The sequence below is a fragment of the Phoenix dactylifera genome, chromosome 7, assembly GCF_009389715.1.
Source record: "Phoenix dactylifera cultivar Barhee BC4 chromosome 7, palm_55x_up_171113_PBpolish2nd_filt_p, whole genome shotgun sequence".
In the NCBI taxonomy this organism is placed as follows: Eukaryota; Viridiplantae; Streptophyta; class Magnoliopsida; order Arecales; family Arecaceae; genus Phoenix; species Phoenix dactylifera.
Genome location: NC_052398.1, coordinates 13,858,064 through 13,878,513, shown reverse-complemented (window position 1 = coordinate 13,878,513; position 20,450 = coordinate 13,858,064). Strand labels below are relative to the sequence as shown.

The following is a 20,450-nucleotide window of genomic DNA, read 5'->3' as shown; positions in this document are numbered from 1 at the left end:
ATCCGAACGGAGAGCTGGATTAGGTTTGGATCACTCATGACCCGATCTGACTCGACTCATTTGCACTTCTAGTAGCAGTTGCATGTCCAGCATAACATACTGCAAGCAATGGCCGAGTATGTCGAAGTGCAGTGCTTCTCAATCAAAAACAAATAACTCAGACACCTGAATGATGTGAATTCCATGGCTTCACTAAGAGTTTGAAATTTCACTCCTGTCGTTGACAGTGATAAATGCTACAGTATAGATGCAGGTAAGACGATAAGCAAGAAATAAAGGTCATGCATATAAATACAATAAATGCTGGGCGGTAGAGCAAAATGTTCACATATTTGAAACAGTTGAAATAAGATAACCCACTTCTTCGTTTTGGTATCCCATGTACCGCAAAAACTATCTACAAATCATCAGCTGCCGTATACTGCATTCTGATACTTTTTCACTCATAACTTCATGCTTGAAATGTGACAAGATGACCTATCCAATTCATTTTTTCTTTTAAAATGAAGTACTTACTATAGATAATGTTGTTGGGAGATGATAATGATGTTTAGTTAACCTGTGGGGTGTGGGCTAAACCTATGCTAGAAAAGAGAAGAAACAGCATACTTAAGGAATAAGAATGGAAAGAAAATCAAGAAAATTTTATGAAATTAGAATTGTACTAAAAGTAATATCAAACCTTGCAGTTCTATGGTCCCCTCATATAATCAAAACTTCCATAGGTTAGGCAAGTTATATTCCGAATTTCCTTTGAAAGAACCCCTCATTACAAGAATTTCCAAGCTCTAGATTACTCCTGCGGCAATCTAGTTTTATTTAGCCTACCTAATTATAGAACAAAACTTTATTGGATTTACACATTTATACTTTTGGCACAAACTGAGCCTCATAGAAAGTGAGAATTTAAGTCTAAATCTTTGAGCCAACTACTCACAAGGCACCGAATGAGATCTAATTTGAGTGAAATTCTGATGAGCGATTAGAAACTTATGCCCATTTTAATAAATTCTAAGCAGAATCAAGGCCCATGGTGGGGATGGCAACTCTAGTCACTAAGATAGCATCCTTTTTAAGATGATGTTGGGAAAATGTGAAGATGACCTAATGGCTTGAGGAAGTTTTTGGACCATCTTCCATGCTCCTCATACATATTCATTGGATCATTTGCATTATACCATGTTTCTAATCAGCATAAATTGCCAAGAAGCTTCTAATAAATCAGAATAATCTTTTATTTTTTTGATCTCTATACCATGCTCTAGTGACTAGTGTTCTCTACCATCTGAAATGTCCAACTTTCTTGTTGTCTGCTTTTCTTCCTTGAAACATTGTAAAGATCCAAGCATTCCTTGCAGAATTACAGCATCATTATAATAGACAAAAGAAGTTTGGTAGGGCATTCTAGCTAGCCAAGTGACAAACCATGGCCAGTCACACCTCTGCCAAGCAAGCACTTGCACCATTATTCTAGACATCTGAAAATACATCACATTATGGTTGTTTTCTCTGAACTCTTAGTAATGGGTCTAAAAAGAGAGTTTATTGAGTGCTATAACAAGCTCAGAAGCTAATCACTCACAATGGTGGTAGCATTTCATGGGACTGAAAAAACTTTTTGGGGCTCTTCTGAGTGGCAGTGAACTACTAGACCACTTGTTTGGTCAATAGCCGCTGCAGCCCTGCTTGGTCTAAAAACTTTTGTTCCATAAGAAATTTTGTGTGATTTTTGTCTTCAGCTAGGTAGAGTGACCCTCTCTCACACACACACAGACACCAAGGATCACAATTCATGCTTTTGGGTGAAAAGTGCTGTACAGTCCAAAAGTACCAAATTTTTGGCATGTATCATTTTACATAGCAACTTCCTCCCAAAATTAAGTCCATATTGATATAGAAAGCAATTTCCTACTATAACTAGTCCACATTCTAGTCCATGATCTCTTCAAAATCATTATCAATGAAGTGGAAATTTTAGAACATGAATCATGGCAGAGTTTCTTTTTTTCCCCAGGAAAAAGTGGAACAATGTCTTGTTTCTTATATGAAATGTAGATAAGAAAAGATGGAAAGAACGATGACGGTTAAAGGACTAAACACAGAAAGCTATAAGCAAACTATTTCACTCATTAGGGTCTGATTACTTCAGTGGGGTGGACAGAAAGATAGGAGGAGCTTTAAATAGAGCTCGGTCGTGGCCGGAATCCATCTGGTGAAATCGGGAGTAAGAAGACTTCCATCGAGAGTCCTCTTCCCTCCTTGCACGTGCCACGCACGTATGCCCATTTTTTTTTTCTTTTCCCTCTGTGCCAACTCTTGCATCTGGGCGGGTCAAACGGACTGGGCCGAGTTCCTTATCGGGCTGGGTATTACATAGATACACTCACAAAACCTGCAGAAATCTGAGTCTTATTACATGAATGTCAAGGTTCAACAAGTTAGCTAAAACAAATTTCAAGGAACACTGCAGCAGTTCTGGATAAGTTCTTGGGCGGCATCACTGTCTGCCCTGTTGGATTCCATTGCACGAGGCCACCATCTTCTGAACCCACAGCCATCCGCACCAAGACCAGGGACTGGATCTGGGTAAAGGTCAAATGGAGCCCAAAAGCAGCGCAGTGGATGCAATGTTGAAGTCCAGAAAGTGGATTTGGGTTAAAGGTCCATGCACTCCCTATCCCTTCCCCACACTTGGAATTCTTCCGTCCTTGTGGCTAGGTTCCATCCCCTCATTTCTATTTAGTTATAGTTCTACACTGGCAAGACCCTCTCACCAGAATGCTGGTCGCCAGAAGAATATGCTTAAGCTCTGAAAGCAGTGGCCAGGGAAGCAGATGGTTTGGTCTCTTACATCACATCATGTAGACTAGAAGAAGGAGAGGTGGGGTTGGACCCTTGAGAAGGTCCAAATGCACTAGCGAATTATTTATGTTGCCTGTTTGCTGGGTTTTCTTTTACCTGTATCTCCTGGCCTTCCTATCTACATATAGGAGGCAAGGGGTCACTTAGGCAAGGGGCATCCAGGTGAAGGAGAGATCATCAAGGTCAATGGGAGAAGAGAGAGAGTACAGCCTCACTCTCATGATAGTGGGGTGATGGAGAGCTGCACCCTCTCTCTTCTTCTCTTTGCTTTTGATGAAGGCAATATGTCAGTATTGCATGGCATTGTTGTTCTTAATTTTCTTTCATTAGATATCTATCTCTTTACTCTTGCATGAATATAAATGAAACAAGCAAGCTGATGCTCTGTTTTTTGGTCTCACTAGCTTTGATGAGCTTTAATCCATATTGCAATTATTTGCAACTGTTTATCACAACGCTTACAATATATGTTCATGTTCTCTTCTTTTCGTTTTTGGGTTGCTACCAAGAGCAGCTTATTTATCCAGGCGAGATCAGGAAGGAATGGCTCTTCTCATTATTTGTTTTATTGGACCTTTAAAGGCCTCTTGCATAAGACAATCAAGTGGCAAGTAGGTTAGATTTCTTTCAAGCACCTTTTATCCTGATTTTTTTTTTTCTTTTTCTCTTCCAGTTTAGAGCACTCATAATACTGGACCACCACGAAGTGGAAGGTTCCTCTGAATTTTTATTGCTCTGGGGAGATGGATTGGAGCATATGATATACCCATGGTAGTGGATCAGTATTTGGATGTATGGTAAAGCATGGACCATCATTTCAACATGGCATGCATCCTGCCACCCGGTTGGTCATGTAAACAACTGTTTTGGCTTAGTGAATGGCAAGGATGAAGGATCATTAGTGTAATAGGCAAAGCAGGAGGGTCATCTTCAATGTCATGAAAACTGCACTAGATCCTGTGGGTTGACAACCTTAGGTTCGTCGATCCCTCAAAATACCTCTTACTCGATCAACCTAATTTCCTTCACTGAAGTCATGAACATGGATTCAACCAAATTGGCCTATTGGATAGCCCTTTGTTTGTTCACTTCATACAGAATCAGATGCATTTCTGGATGTAACATAATGATGCTTTAATGAGATTATCATGCTGAACGATCTTGGAAATTTGTTTTAGTTCTGTATCGGCTGAAGCATATCCTTTTCTTGTTGCTATTGATTCAATACATGGGGAATAATCATTTTCCAAAAGATCAATGCAGGTTTAATGAATAATTTTTCTTATTTTTGAGGAAAGAGTTCAATGAATGAGTACCCACCACCTTTACTTACAAGCACAATATAATTCTTCCATGAGGTGTTAATTAGGTGCAATCTTGGTAGTCTTTTTCTTCAATTAGGGTCAACCAAAACAAAATGCATCTTTCTTTTCATGTCTTCAAACAATACCCTATTAATGAACTTTGTTAGGGATACCTTCATCAAGGTGTCCCCCTATGAAAGGTTGCAGTGGCAAGAAAATCAATTTGATGACCACAAGACTCCAAAAAAAAATCTTAGTAAAGCTGGATTGGAGTACCAATATCTCGAGCATGATGATATATTATGGAAGCACAAAGTTTTTTAACTTCTAGATATTTGGAGGCCATGACACCAAGTTCAATTTCTTATGTACCATTGTTGCTCATGCAAAATATAAAAGCCAAGGATTCAATCATCACAGGTAACTGGCATTTTTACTATCATACTAGGATTTGCAGAGCTAAGGAAGACCTTTCTAGCCGATTGTCTTGTCTTTTCCTTATCTAGCTAAACAAAGGAGCTTAAACTTACTTTTCATGATTAATTGTGGATATCTATTTTGCATGAGGAAATTGATTTATCCATCATAACTCCACAACCTAATAGTGTGTGTCAAGCATACCTGACAGACATGTAGATATCTCTTGACCTAATGAGGCTCTTTCTAGTATGATATTTTGGTATGACACTAACAACATGTTCATACTTAGGAGAGCCTTACTGTTATCATTAACTGTGGACATCATAGGCATGTAATCTCAAAACATAATATAAACAAATCTTAACTGATGGAATTGTAGAAAACTATAGTTATTATATTATTAACTCACTTGGCACTGGGGTGTTGATTGAACTGGGGAGAACATGCCACGTGTTCTTTGTCGAGGGAAGGAGATGGAAGCGGAGAGGTAGTTGAAGAAAATCAAAGTGAAACAGATTTCCAAGCTCTTTCCATGGTGCCTCCCAAGTTGGTAAGCAATAGAGGGCGATCTCTCCTTAATGCTAGTACTTGTGTTGCTTGGTTATCTAATTACCAGTTACTTTTTCTTATATATGGGGGTAAGACTATGTACATCTAACCCTTGTTAAACCTTAAATAGTAAGAGCCTCGTGCATCTGGTCGCCCTTTTTATCTTGTACATGGTTGTATACTTATATTATAATTGTTCTTAGTACTTGTCTCTTTTGCTGCTCATACATCCAGCCTAAGATTAATTGTAACAAGACCTTTGTCATATGTGTGGGTTGGAGAGGAGGATTAGCTGCAACATGCAGCTGCCTTAGATTGTGAACCGGAAGGAATGCATATCAAGTACTTAGGTCTTCCTCTGCGTACTACGTGGTTAGGAAGGAGGATTGGAGATCCCCTATTGATAGAATTTGAGAAGAGGCTGGATGGTTGGAAAGGTACTTTTTAATCTATTGCTGGTCTTTTTACTTTGATTGATGTTCTCTTCAATCTCCCCAATTTACTATATGTCGATTTATAGACCACCAAATTGGGTGTCAATATTCACCGAGCACTTTCTCTGGAGAGGTTCAGACATGGCCTGTCTTGCCTAACAGCATAAAAAATAATATGTAAATCTAAAGAGAAAGGGGGTCTAGGAGTCAAAAAAAATATGAAGTGGATATGGCACTGCTGAGTAAATGGCGTTGACGCTATATTACCTTGAGTGCTCTCCATTCAGGAAGATAATTAAAACATATACTACAGCGAAAAGTGTTGGACCCAGGAGCAGGAAATCCTTTCTGAAATGATTTAGACAAATACTTGGCTCTCCAACCTAATCTTAATTGTTTCAACCCAAATAAAACTTTTAACTTCAAGAACCATTAGAGGTAGGATTAGCCCAAATACTTCGGCTCTCCGAATTTGCATTTTCTACTGAAGTTGCAAAGGTTTTGGGAAATTGATTTACAAACTCCTCTACATGAATCACTCTTTTTTTTGGTCCCGGTTAAAGCTCAAAGCTACACTTTTTTGGACCCAAGGTCCAGTGACTAGGATTGGAGGAAATGCTGCGTGTGCTCTCATCAGCCATCAATTTAATTTTTAGCAATTCCTACTCGCCGGGAATTAGGTCAATAGACTCCTCTGGCCACTGTTGATTATTACATCAACAAACTTCAATCAAAAGCACAATTTGGAGGCTTCGCTCCATTCCCTAGTTTTATGACATTTGCAAGAAGTGATGGGAGTTGGGTTTGCATCAGGTGATTGCAGATGACACTTAAATTGCAGCCACACCATCTAGCTCAAATCCAGCAATAAACTATAGAACTTCAACAACCAAAGAGACATTACATATATTCTAAGAACACCTGAGAAAATGTAGGAAATTACACATTAAAGGTCCGCTACTTTACCACATGAGCCCTTCAAAAAAATAGATGCAAGGAGAATCGCAAAATAAAAAGAGGTCATCCAACAAGAGATTGGCAGAGAATTGACAAGAGCTTAGGGGGCGAATCTTACTCGTTAATCGAAGTATAAGCATGAGATGGGGAAGAAAACCGAGTACACTATGGTAAACATAAAATTGAGTATACAACATAGAAGGCACGAAGAAATAAAACTGAATATAAGCCTATAGTTCAAAAGGCATGATTTAGGACATATGAACAGACAAAGGAAACAAAAGAAAACAAAAGTAACAAACCAAACAAGAATATGATTTACAATCCATCCTAGAATTAGAAACAGGACCCGTTCACCGACCTGACCAGCCTATCTGAAGCCCTGCAGAAGGATGTCAGTCCAGCAGATAAAAATGAACTGAACAGCAACTTACAAGATGATGATAAGCAGCATGAGTTCAAGAAATTCACATGCGAAAATGATTGTAGCTGCTAAATCATCTAGTTCAACAAAGGCATGTTGACAAAGCTACCATATACATGAAGCTAGGAGAAGAACAAGTTCTCAACGACAAACAGGCTCTGCGAGATGATCCTTGGCAAAGGAAAAGCAAACTAAGAAAAAAAAAATGTAATTTTTTCTTTTTCTTGTTCTGTTTTGGAGAAAGAAAATAACTTGTGACCATACTCCTAAGTGAAGAATCAAAAAATACAAGGAAAGCAAAATAGGCTATGCAACACATCAAAAGATACTGCAATCCTTGAGACAATTTGATCCTAAAATCATACAAGCTTACAATAGTAAAAGTTGGAAAGCCAACTAGTAAAGAAACTATATGAGGATAACTGTTGATGAAAAACTATATACCTTAAAAGAAGTGCATGATAAGAAGAAATTGGGCTTTGGTATACTTTATTTCCATTTTACTCTCCCACTCATAGTGATTTTGCCATATACAGTTTCAAGCACAGCAAAGAGGAATAAATTGGGGGAAGCAACTACGAAAAAATACATGGGAAAAAATTTGCCACAAACAAAATTTCCACAAATTCGTATCAAAATAAACTTGTACATTGGCTTTATGCTGTCAAAATTTTTTGGAGGTAAAGAAACAGACTGCAAGGGAGCCTTTTTGTTTTAAGGGGCCATTAGTCCTTCAATTGTATATAAAAGAGACTCCGCCCAGTCAGACCTGAATAATAACGTCTGTAGTGTCTGCATCACATCATAATCCGGATCCAGCTTACGCTGCCAGCCCTACAGAAAAATGGACCTCAATTTAATTAAATCTGTCCTTGGAAAATTTCTAATTGTGAGAACAACTAACAAACTTCCAGTTCATTGGTCATAGAAATATCAAATCCATTGAACATGTCTTCTTATGCCTTGAATATATGAAGAAGAACCCAATGCCTGAACCTAGATAAGAAACCAAAGCATTCACATATCCAAGGTTTAAGAGCCAAAATTACATTCATTTTATCTATACGCATGACAGAAAAGAAAAAAAGGGCAGCCCAATGCATGAGGCTCCCACTATTATGGGGTATAGGGAGGGTCAGATAATACACATCCCCATCCCCACGTGCAAAGAAGCTATTTCCATGACCTCGAACTCACAGTGGAGCAACCTAACCGTTTTCACCCTCTTTGCATGACAACAAAGAGCTGGTGCCAATTGGTATCAACAATGAAATCTGGTTGGATAACTCAGAACCATTTAACCAAGATCTGCTCCTATAAGAGAAACAAATTTATATCAAATATGTTTTAGAAGTCGTTTTCAGATAAAAATTGAAATGCCAACATAGGGCTCACTTGCGTAGCATCTCGTGGTATGTAACTAGTTGTATGTAAGACATGACCATACATAGTAAAACTCAATAAAACTAATGATTTATGGGTATTGTACTACTAGAATTGTATGAACCACAAAACTATTACATGCAAGGTGTTAGCTAGGTCATCTCAACTTCCCAATATGCGTGAAGGCACAAACACAGAATTGAAGGTGCTCTTACAAATTCTGTAAAAGAGACATTTTGAACACTGTAATTAAAAAGCTCACCTGAAACAAGATCTTATTACAAATTCTGAAAGGATACATTTGAATTCTGATAATCAAAAAAGCTCACTTAAAACAAAATCTACCTAATGTAATTAATTCAGAAGTTAGGAAATGGTCATGTTAAAGAAGGTTACATACAGATGAGTTGATGTTGGAATTATTTGGCTATTGCATCATTTTTTTCAGAAATTGAAATTCACAAATACCCGATATGCTAGATAGAAAGACTAACACAGATGGACATGAACAAACAATGATGCAAATGACCTTAACAAAAGAGATTACCTCAAGAACCAAAGTTGTGACCATTACAGTGCAAACATTGCCGTCGATGTTGACTTTATGGCGTCGGACTTGCTCAAGCAATTGATGCATGCACTCAGCTGGGTGAACAGAGTCACCTTCGGCAGTTCCCCAAAAAGTTAGTGACTTCTCCACTTCCTGCTAACAGCAAAACTGAAGATAAATCTCAAAACAGGACTCATTTCACACACACATGCATGCACACATATGCACAGTAAGAAAGTGATATGCCTAAGAAGATAACTCATACAAAGAAAAAGGAGTATATATCAAAGCTCTTTAGCATTTAATCTGCAGACTGTAGTATTGGTTAATGACAAAGAACAAGGATGCTATCTAAATAACGAATTTAAAAGTGCTACTGGCATGAAACATGCCACCTATTGATCAGCATGGCATGCACATAACCATGTTGCGCTCACACACATCATGCCATTCCAAAACACTAAAAGGGAAAAAAAAGGCATCAGGATTCCTTTTTGACTTGGTACTATGTGACACCGAGCTGTGTCAACATGCATCCAACCAGCACAAGTCAATACAAGCCATCTCTGCTCAATACCAAGCGACATGTCTGGTACTTGGTACTGACCCAGTACTGAGTGCCAAAAATAGCATGGCACATGCCAGCACTTGAAATCCTGGTCCGAAACAAATTTATGCATCGAGCGAGGATAACGGCCTCAGAATTAATTAAATTAAACAACGAATAGGAAATGCAATTTTATTAGAAAGAATGGGTTCCTAGTATAAGTTTCAAATCCCTACACCAACATCCCCCCTCCCCTGAAAAAACAAAATTGCAAAGAGATGAGAAGGTGAAGGAAACAAAATCAACAATAAAGAAAGCATCTTCTCTAAGCAGTAAAGTAATCAATGGTTAATGGTAGAATTTAAGAGGAAATCTTTTTAAGGCAATGAACGTTGATATGTGATTATATAGAGTGCGAAGACAGAATACGAGCATTGCATGGAGGACACTGTTAAAGTAGACGAGTTGTAAAATTAGGACAAACAAACTCTGATCAAAAGGTTGGGTGTATTGTGTACCATAGATGGATGAAATAGGAATATGTTTTCTAAAGGGTTTTGTTATTGTTACATGTAAGTGAAACTTAGCAGACGTTTTCTGACCTGCAACTAGGCAAGTTGCACGTCAATTTGCTTCAAGTGGCTTGCCAGCGGGCGCTTGCAAACTTTTGGTTGCTTGTAAGCCACTTCGACTGCAAGCAACTGACTTGCAACTTTTGTCCCTTTTGCTGCAAACATGGTTGCAATTGCACTCGCAGCCTCTCTGGTTATTCTGACTTCCCACCTATCTCGTCCTCTTCAAACGCACATCCCTTCTATTAGTATAATAACTCTATGTTAATATATTAGTATGACAATAGATCACGACATTAATATCATACAGAAACACTAAGTCATATACATTATATAGCAATGATATATGACATATACTATATTAATACTATTATATCGTATCATTAAAATAATGCATCTATAGTAGTATCTTAAGATGGATGGACCTCATAAAGTTGGTATCTTGAAAAGAGAAAATGTCTCCATCTTGAAGTTCAGATGATTGGTTGCTAGAGTAGGGTGAGTTGAACCAAAAGGTTCCGAAAGATAAGGTAATCAGTGCAGTCTATTTTTTACGATAACTACAACAAGATGCTTTGAAATGAAAAGCTATTACAGGTTGGGTGGTTGAAGACAAACTACTACAACATTAGAGTCAGTGTGACCAGGATTCTTTTGCAGATAACTTTCTTTGAATCAAATTTTGTTATTTATGCGCTCGTCAAGTGATAATAGTTCAGATTCTTTAGGCCTTAGGAAATGGCAGATTATACTGAGCAAGAATTCAAATGATAATATCTCATATTTATTCACAACATGCCTTAGACAATATAATATCATTTCATATGTTCAATGTACTCTCTAATGGTAACTGCATGGTCCCACATATTTTCTTTATTGACATGCAAATTGACTCCAGTTTACGTTTAATATTTTTCAGATGAATTTCAATAATCAAACAAATACCGTGTTTCTACAGGTTCATGAAAATTTAATAGGACAAAAAGAGCCAAAGAACATACACGGCCAGTATCAAACTGCTAAAAGAATGGTATATAGAGCATTTTTACAGGAGATGAATTTCAGGCTCCTCATGTCGCTAGGTTATAATCAACAAGTACCTCTATAAAAGCCTTTGGATTTGGACAATTTTGTTGTTTTGATAACCTCAGGGTGCACTCTGCTGCAGTACGGCCATCCCTAAGAGCAACAGCCTTGAAGAACTCCAGCAAATTTACACGATCATTGCTGGAAAGCTCAGCAGTCATGCCTACATCAAGGAAAACAACATGAGGCCTTGACTTAAAGAGCCCTTTATTTGTCCGCTGGGGTTGAGATACTCGAACGAGGATATTGCCAGGATGCATATCTGCATGTATAAAATTGTCCACCTGAAAAAAAAAAGGCAATTCAGAAATTTGCAATAACACATACCCCCATTTTACGATATCCATCAAATCAGAAAGGGGGTTCAGCATAAAAAAATTGTTGTCACTAGTGCAGAAAACTTCAAAAGTACAAATATGCAAAGAGTTAAGTTGAAAGGGAAGCATGCTGAAAGATTGACAGAAATATAGTTAAAGGTAATAATCCTATGGCTAATGTGTTAAAATGAGATTGCATGTCTTATACTTTTCCTAAGCTTTTCCTATGACATGCTTACAAGGCAAGCACTTCACAGTTTCAATTTTAAATTTCATAAATAATGTGACAGGTATAAGAAGCTTTCAAGCTGAATTGCTCTTTGATAGGTAAACTTATTTATACAGAAGGAAAGGCAGAAACTAGGCCTTATACCATTAGGATGGATCAGCTATGAAGCACAATTTTAAACCAAAAAGCACCAAAAAGGTTTTCCCAGAACTATTTATACAAAGCATGATATGTATATATCTCCAGTTAAATCGGTGACTTCACTTTCCAATTGAAAAGATATAAGAAAAATCTTAATAAAAGAAAATAAAAATATACCAGAAGCATCTTCAGGAGTGCATGGGTCCCGATGTGAGCAAGGGCACTTTTAAGTCGATTATGTCCTTCAAGCTCATCAACAAAATGAGAAACGCTTTCTCCATGCTCATATGTCTCCACCAAAACAGCAGGATGCACTAGTGGATAAAGAGGCTTTGGGAAAGAAACATCCTTCCACCTGCGGAAGTTGTAAATGAAACGGCTCAAATGGGCAGCTTCCCTTGCAAGATCAACTTGAGACATCATGAAAACGGCAAACTGTTGCACACTTTCATCCAGGCGCAACCACTTCAACGCAGGAACGAATGTGGAGATCTTGGCCACTATATTAATGATCATGAAATCCCTCCTAATTGACTCGCCAACACCAGGATGTCTAACTTTTACAGCAACTACAACATTCTTGACCTTTTGACCAGGATATCGAAATCTCAAAGAAGCTCTATGTACCTGAGCAACACTTCCTGATGCCACAGGTTCCTCCTCAAAATTCTCAAAAACATCATTGAGCTTACGACTGAATGCTTTTTCAATGGTTTTTTTGGTGTAGGAAAAGCTATGTGCAGGTGCTTTGCTGTGGAGCTTTGTCAACTCGGCACAAAGATCACTAGGGAAGAGATCTGGGCGTGTAGCTGCCCACTGACCCCATTTTATAAATGCAGGACCTGCACTTTCTAAAGTACGATGGACAAGACGGAGCCATGTTTTCCTATACTGCATGCCAAAACTGTCTGCAAATGGAGCCATTACTATCATAGGCGAGAATAGAATTGCCAAATAGACTGCTCTTAGAAATAAAATAAAACACTCAAAAATTGAAAAAATTAAAGAAGTGAGATAAACATGGCCATCTTGTGCCCGCGTGTAAAGGGAATTCCTAGATGGAATGTACTCCCCATCTGCCCATGCTGTCTTACTCATTGCCATCTTTCCCGCAATAAATGCAAGGATACTGGGAATTAAATGAGATCTACAAACAGCCAAGCTCATGGCACAAGAAATCCTATAGACCGACGGAGAGGCAATTCCTCTATAAAAGCATATCATGGAAAGCCTTTTCCAAGCAACTTGGGCATGATGTCTCACTGAACTGCTGGCTGAAAGGACTGCTAGCTTCTTCACATGGTTGATCTCGTTTAGGTTTTCTTTAGCTTTACAGAGTGTAAATGAAGTGTTTTGTCTACTAGGAAACTTGTACCGTGAAAAGGCTCTGCATGAGACAGATAAACCATCTATAAAAGGTGATCTATGACTGCGAATTGTAGAATAGCAGGGTACTCGATCCACTCGAAAAGAATAGCCAATTTTTTTGATCATTCCAAATGCCAAAAACCTGCAATTATAGAAAGGATATTAGCACTATATTATAGAACTTTAAGAAATTGTGAATATAACTACCTATTTTGCACCAGAAAAATACAGTAAGTAGCATATAAGTAACATGATTTATTCATTATGTTATCATACTTTGTTAACATCCCAATAAATAAAAAAATAACACAAGATGTGTTGATAGTGATCGAAAGAGTCAGAATGTGTTCTCAACTCATATGTCTAAACCATACATTTTGTACAGTCCATTCTGTTTTCTTTTCTTTTTTTTGATGAAGATACAGTCCATTCTGTTTTCAATCATGCATAAAAACATCTATTAAACACAAAATTATATGTTTTAAAGCAATTTGAATGCTGTAGACCATGATTAAATGTATGAAAATCAAATTTGATTGTGCACTGGTTGGTAGTGATGATAGAAATAAACACCAAATTTAACCATAATTACCGCCTATTGGACTGGTCACTGTGCCTGACTAATCTTGGCAAAGTTACATGTGGCTAATGGGAAGAACAGAGATGTGCAACAGGTTTCTATCCAGGATACGCTTTGCTAGAATTAGAGATCTGAACCATGATGTATGGAGATTGAATTATCATTATTAGATTGGTAGGATCTGGTCTTCCTGATGCCACCTCAATCTAATCAGTTAGACTAGTTAAAAGGCATAAAAGTGGAAGTTGTATCATTTTTCTTTGAAAAGTAGTAGTCTAAATCAGTACTTTAAGGACAAAGGTTTAGCAGTCAGAACCCAAAGAAGAATACTTGGCACCTACACAAAGATCAATTTCGCAGAAACTTACAGATAATGGTGCCAGACGAAGTGTTTGTATTTATTTATCAGAAGTTGTGTCAAAATTTTATTTCTTAAATCACTAATAGTGGATTAATTAAGTTCACATGATCGAAGAACAAGAGTGTAATGAAATTGGAACTTAAGATGAAGTTGTTAAGAACCAACATAACAAGCAATTTTGACTCCACGGGTCAAACTAGAAACTCAAACAAACTTTACCTCAAATATCGACTTCCTTCAGTCAAGAAAACCTGAAACTTACTCTGTAGTTAAGGGGCAAGAAGCTACTTTAATCAAATGGACCCTGTGGTGCACATGGTCTTGTTTAACTTTTATGAAGTTGAGCTGCTATATGAAGTAGGGTATAGGCTACTTCTTAACTTCATGTCTTCATCCAAAATTGAAGAGATTCACTACAAACTTAGGAGCATTCTCCAATATAATTCAGAATAAACATCAGTTAGGACCAAAATCAAGGGGTGATTTCACTTTTTATTACCAAGAACTAGTTCTAAAAATATGTAATGTATAACTTTCAGATAATGTTGAGGCTAGATGTAGTGTATTATGTGTTTGGTAGCATACAGGATCATAGAAAAACCGAATGGATGAGTTGGCATGAAAGAAAATTATACAACATGTTGGTGTTCGGATGATCTTTGCAGAATGGTATCTGGCTGGTTAACGATGTGGAATGGCTTATGGCTGCGATGCAGAGTGGTGGTAAAGAATAAAAATTACTTGAATGGATGTTAGGGACTAGTCATGAATCAACATTTTAGACTCAAATATTTATCTGAATTTCATGCACTTTTGGGGGGCTCCTTTCATCTGCTAGTATAGAACAGTCTCAATAGTCAGAACTGCTGTCAAATTTAAACATCTGCAAGAATCTATGAACCAATGGTGGTAATTTGGCACAGAAATGCTGAGAAGATAGAATGAGAAGAAAAAAAAGGGAAAAACAAGAGAATAAGAAATGAGAAGGCCTGGGTCAGGAAAAATCACTCCAACATAAAACTATGCACTGGTCAATAATAATATCTAAAAGAGAGAGTTACTCAGAGTCTCAAGACCTTTAAATAGCTTTTGCTAGTTATCAGTCATGCCTCGATTAGAGTTCCCAAATTAAGAAGTAAAACAGCCACTTAATTGAGTACCAACAGGACTCATAAAATAAGAAACATACCCCAGGCAACAGATAAACTGATCTTGGATAATTTTGTGATGCTCCAATTATTAAAATGTTTGTCTTTATTTTCAGCAATAAAAATGATCCAAGAGAACAATATGCAACTACATAAATAGCACAAGTTGAAGAAAATAATGGAGCAGACATTGAGATGAGTATGGTTTATTTCTTATTTTAAGAGTCCTTTGGCTAGAAATTATTTCTTATTTTAGGAATCCTATTGAGAGTCAATCACATGACTTTTATTTCTTAGTTTGTGAATCCCGGTTGGTTAGGGTCACTAATAATTTTAACATATCAAAAGTCTTGGTCGCCGGCTGTTATAGAGATTATTATTGACTTCTTTGCAGTTATTCTCTGCATTCCCATGCTAAATTAGATTCTTGCTGTCAATCAGATCTCAGATCGGTTTTGAGACCTTTTATACTGGCTAGCTAAAAGAAGATCCCAGAAAAAAAGGTGCAAACTTTGTATAGAAATTCAGATTGAAGAAATCCAACAATCTATTGGCGGTATCCATGCAAAATTTGGAGAAATTAGATACAGGATTGGATCGATGGTCCGGAGAGAAACCCAGTACCTATGATGTGATGGGATTTTTGAAGTGTCTAGACTCTAAAGCAAGATGAAACTGAAACATTCTCCTATTTCATAAGAAGATAGGGTGTTGAATTATCCGACAAAGAAAACAATCTTCTAATCTCCTTCCACAAAGTTCAGGAAAGCAACTTGCTGAAATCATAAATCCTAGAAGACATGTTGAAGCTTTAAAAAATCAAGGGCAACACCTTCTTGGTTTTCAAATATGACGTGCAGGTTGACTAACTTTTTATTCAAAATCAGCAACAAGTGGACAAAAAGCAAATCTGAATGCCATCCAACTGTTTAGTGGATATGAAGAACTGCTTAAGGGGAAAAAAAGGAAAAAAAAAACTTCAAGGAAAGTGGTTGAGAATAAATTTGAGAACAGCAGAAGTGACATACATGCCTTTTGCCCTATTTGGAAGGTGGAATGGACAATTTGTGGATGATAATGATGGGAGAAATCATTATGATAGGTCGAGCTTGTGGTTTCTCTCATCCTAATTTATGGGATAAGATGAATCATTTCTATAGTGATTCAAGGTATTCTAGAAAAACAAAAATTGCAGAATCAAGAGCAAGGATCGTCGTCTCAGTACGGGACCCCATATTGGTGCTACACTAGCATTGTGTCGATACGGTATGGTATAAATTTGTTTTTGGCATATCGAGTGTCAATATGCCTTCCGTATCGGGTACCAGTACTGAACCAGTACAGTACGCCCTATACTACCCGGTTCAACCGATACGGCGAACCATAATCAAGAGAAACATGATCTCCTTCTTCAATTGTCTTTCTAAGTAGGTGCCCCCACTGGTTGAGAGATATCAACGGACAATTCCTTCCATCATTCAAAAAGCTCCTTCATGTTCAGGCGTAGGCTCAAAATAATCAAACCAGAGATTGTATATAAAAATAAAAATCAACAAAGATAACACCTAAAACAAATGAACACTGGCATACAATGGCACCATCAACTATCAATTGACAGAACCATATAAAGGCAAATGGCGCCAGTATATAAAACAAAATCATAAATGTTTAAAATCTTGACAATGGTGACTTCACACTCAAACAAGAGACAAATTGTTCTTTGAGCATATGACACTGTTCATTATTTCATCTTCCTCTCACTTCAGAGTTTAGGTGTTCTTTCCATAAAATACTAATATATCTATTTCCACAGACTTCGCAAGTAACCATGATTGGCATAGAGAACTGCTTGTCTTCAACATAACTGCAAAAATGTCTGGCCAGCTACCACTTTCAACATAAACAAGCTAGTTTTTAAAACCCATATTTGATTCCACGCGATGGAATAGCAACCAACTTGCTTATGATTCTTAATTTCGCACTATTCTTATATCTATCCCAAAATAACAGGATGCGAAAACCAGCCGGATAATTCCATCTTATAAACAGAAATTTGGAACTGACCTTGCCATCAAGTTCTTCTCTAGAAACAACCTCCGATTCACCCACTAAATTCCCTTCAACTGTCACCTTAAGCCTCCGATGTAATGGGAAGAGCTGAAATAAGATGCAACGTATCTTATTGAAAAAGATTTCCAGTATTTAATACAAAACCAAATCACGATATAAAAGTTTCTTCCGTGATGTCCATATAGATATCGCCTGCAGGAAAGGAGTAGGGATTTCACTTTGTTCTCTCCTTCTCTGCAGGGCTCTTTCGCTCATCAAATGACGAAAAGCAGAAATTTTTATGTCGGAAATCACAACGAACCTTTGCTTTCCTAATCAACGATCTAGGACCGGCTACAGCGACCTCCTCAACGGCGGAGCGGGCGGTTCCAGAATCGGACGCCTCGGGAAGCCATCAGAACTCCATCAACGAGGTCTCGGGCGACATAGAAGATCTCAGAATGACGCCTGTGCGCGTCTGAAAGGTAGGAAAGACGGAGAGGAGGATGGCGATCGGATTCCTCCCTCCGAATAGGGGAAACGAAAGGGCGAGCCAAGAGCGACGGGCAGAGAAGGGATCGAGAATTAGGGTTAGGGTTAGGGTTCCGAGAAGGAGGCAGAGAGGGATTGGAGGGAAGGGAGGAGCTGATCGTATAAGGAACCCCGCGCGATGCGCGGGAACAATGCAGGAGGTAAGGTGGGAGAGAGAGAGAGAGAGAGAGAGGTGGAAATTATCCGGGCGCCGTAAGTTCACGGGCGCACGCGAGGATATGATATCTCCACTCCCCGTGGAGCGGCGAAGGCCGGTCAAAACGAGCGAACGAGCGAGCGAGCCGGATGCCAGGAGGCCAATGAGGTTGGAGTTAAAAATTAGCCTACCACCTTCGTGTTCAACTTTTTAGTACTATGCTAAGACTTTGGTTTCAGAAAAAATATTTTTTACTGTAATATTTTTTTTTAGATATATAATATCAGAAAAAAAATTATATATTTAGTTAGTTATTAAAAAATAATATATTTTAAAATAGTTTATATTTTATTAAGCAGATATTTTTCCAAAAACAATATATAAAATACTTGTTATGTCGGTTCTATCTAAAAATTTAAAAGTACATTTCGAAAAAAATTACACTAATTCTCAGTGGGGATTTGAACTTTTCCACATTCTATATGGATTTTTCTTTCCTATGGGTTATGGATCGTGAAAATCTTATTTTCATAAAAAAGTTACTTTTTTATCTCTCTTCTTTCGAAAACTTCAACCAAACATGAAATTTTTCTTCATTTTTCTATTGACTATACTTTCCCTCGTCCGCTTCCAACGAAGGAAACGAGTTCTTGGAGTAAAGTAATAGACCTACAGATTTAAATTAAATTTACAGATTTGTAGAAATATTAACTTTATTTTTTTATAGCAATAGTTTCTTTTCAATTAATATCTAATCGAATTATCCTGATCTTATTTTTATGTAATGCAAGATTGAAATTAACATGTATACATATTATGTATTTGCATATACAATACACACATTCTGTCTAAGAATACTTTCGCATGTAAAATACCTAATCGGTGCATATGTGAACTAATTAGTACAAATACATAAATATATAGATATCTATGATACATATTTGTAGATAAAAGGATGTTTTTTAAGGGTAATCCGCACATTGAGACCAATCGATGTATATACATTCATCAATACATAGACAAAATATGGATTAAGGATGCATACTTCTTTATTAACCAACACACATATTCTAGAGTATGAAGTTTGAGTAATGTTGATTAAGTCAAGGTCAATTCAGTCAAGAAACTAAAAAAAAAATGAAAACTAATTGTTTCCATAGAACGAAATAAAAATAGTTGTTTTGCCTTTTATATAAAATTCCTTTGGAAAAACCACAAGTTGATTCATTGTTTTACAGAGACCAATTGAAGTAGTTATTAATCTTCTTCACATACTCCATCACCTTCCCTTGTCCACCTCAACCTTCCTCCATTGCACTTCATCATCCTTTGTAGGATCAACTTTGATGACTAGTTGCTAATAATAATTAGAACCTCCAACAGATCAGGTCAATCATTATTCATATTTGGTCTCATTTCAGTCAAGGAAAGTTTGATCTGATTTTTGATACTATGACTCAGTTGAGAAAATTAAGCTTGGCCTCGATCATATACTTCTTGCTTGATATGGTCTTTAGACTTAAGTCACTCAACTTTTATACCAGCTGATTTTCAATGGAACATTTTCCCAAATCTATGCAACTCAACCTAAAAAGCTATGAATTTAAATTTCCTAAACCTTTTATCTTTCATCCATTTGCCATATTTAGGTTTGTGGATTGGCTATCGAGCTATTTATTTGTATGTTAAAGGTTCAATTGGAATTGATCATGTTTTTTTGTCAACAGCTATAGTAATACAAATCCATATCAACAAGTTTTTTTTAATACTTCTAATTAGTTTTTCATATCATGACTAAATTTTTCTGAATATATAATGAATGCTTTTAGAAAACCTGCATTGTAGATTTCAGTCATAAGGCACAGCAGATTATACTATTTTATTGGGAAAGAAAGTCTTTATTAAGACTCGTAAACTTGGGTAGCCCATATGGGAATTTAATCCTAGCATATAACTAGAAATACAGTTCTTGCGTGACATGTGGGACTTGTAAAAACTAAAAAGAAGTTTATATATATTGGATTCAGATCCCTCTCTTCTTATAGCTACAAAATTCAAAAGCTATTAGAGATGAGACCGGCTTAGTTGTTGTTCAGTAAAGAATTCGGCATCAACAAGTATGCTTCAAACTTTTATCATCCAATTTATTGCCATGATCAATCATGGAACTATAGTTTTGACTTACAATCTATATGTAAAGAGTTTTATATAAAAATTTTCATGAGAACTATTGAAATGCCATGTTTAGACCTTTTCATATTCTTATTTATTACTACCCATTCATGCATCATTTTATAATGTGGTAGCTAGACCTTTTATTCTATCTACTTGCCTATCTATCGCCATGTAAATTCATTGTCATATTTTGTTTCTTGTAGCTAAACCAGTATAAGCGTATGCAAAAGCCACTAAAGCCACCAAGGCATTAAGTGCATGACACCTAAACGCCTTGGCCATCCATGTACATGTATTTTATGCACT

The 20,450-nt window shown here is 37.1% G+C and overlaps 1 protein-coding gene across 6 annotated transcripts; it reads right to left on the bottom strand.

Annotated features, from left to right (window-relative positions):
* Positions 1-7,409: 7,409 nt before the first annotated feature.
* On the bottom strand, positions 7,410-18,096 carry LOC103715198 (uncharacterized aarF domain-containing protein kinase 2). Of its 6 annotated transcripts, XM_008802748.3 has the most exons (7): positions 17,604-18,085; positions 17,297-17,389; positions 11,953-13,285; positions 11,103-11,372; positions 8,881-9,036; positions 8,148-8,264; positions 7,672-7,784 (listed from the first exon to the last, which is right to left on the bottom strand). In XM_008802748.3, exons 2-6 carry the CDS (start codon positions 17,302-17,304, stop codon positions 8,238-8,240), a joined length of 1,794 nt encoding a protein of 597 aa, XP_008800970.1. In that variant the 5' UTR covers positions 17,305-17,389; positions 17,604-18,085; the 3' UTR covers positions 7,672-7,784; positions 8,148-8,237. The 6 variants fall into 6 exon arrangements, with proteins under 6 accessions (XP_008800973.1, XP_008800969.1, XP_008800970.1 ...); XM_008802751.3 differs by lacking the exon at positions 8,148-8,264 and having other exon boundaries at positions 7,410-7,784; positions 8,881-9,051; positions 17,604-18,091; XM_008802747.2 differs by lacking the exon at positions 8,148-8,264 and having other exon boundaries at positions 7,410-7,784; positions 17,604-18,078.
* Positions 18,097-20,450: the final 2,354 nt, after the last annotated feature.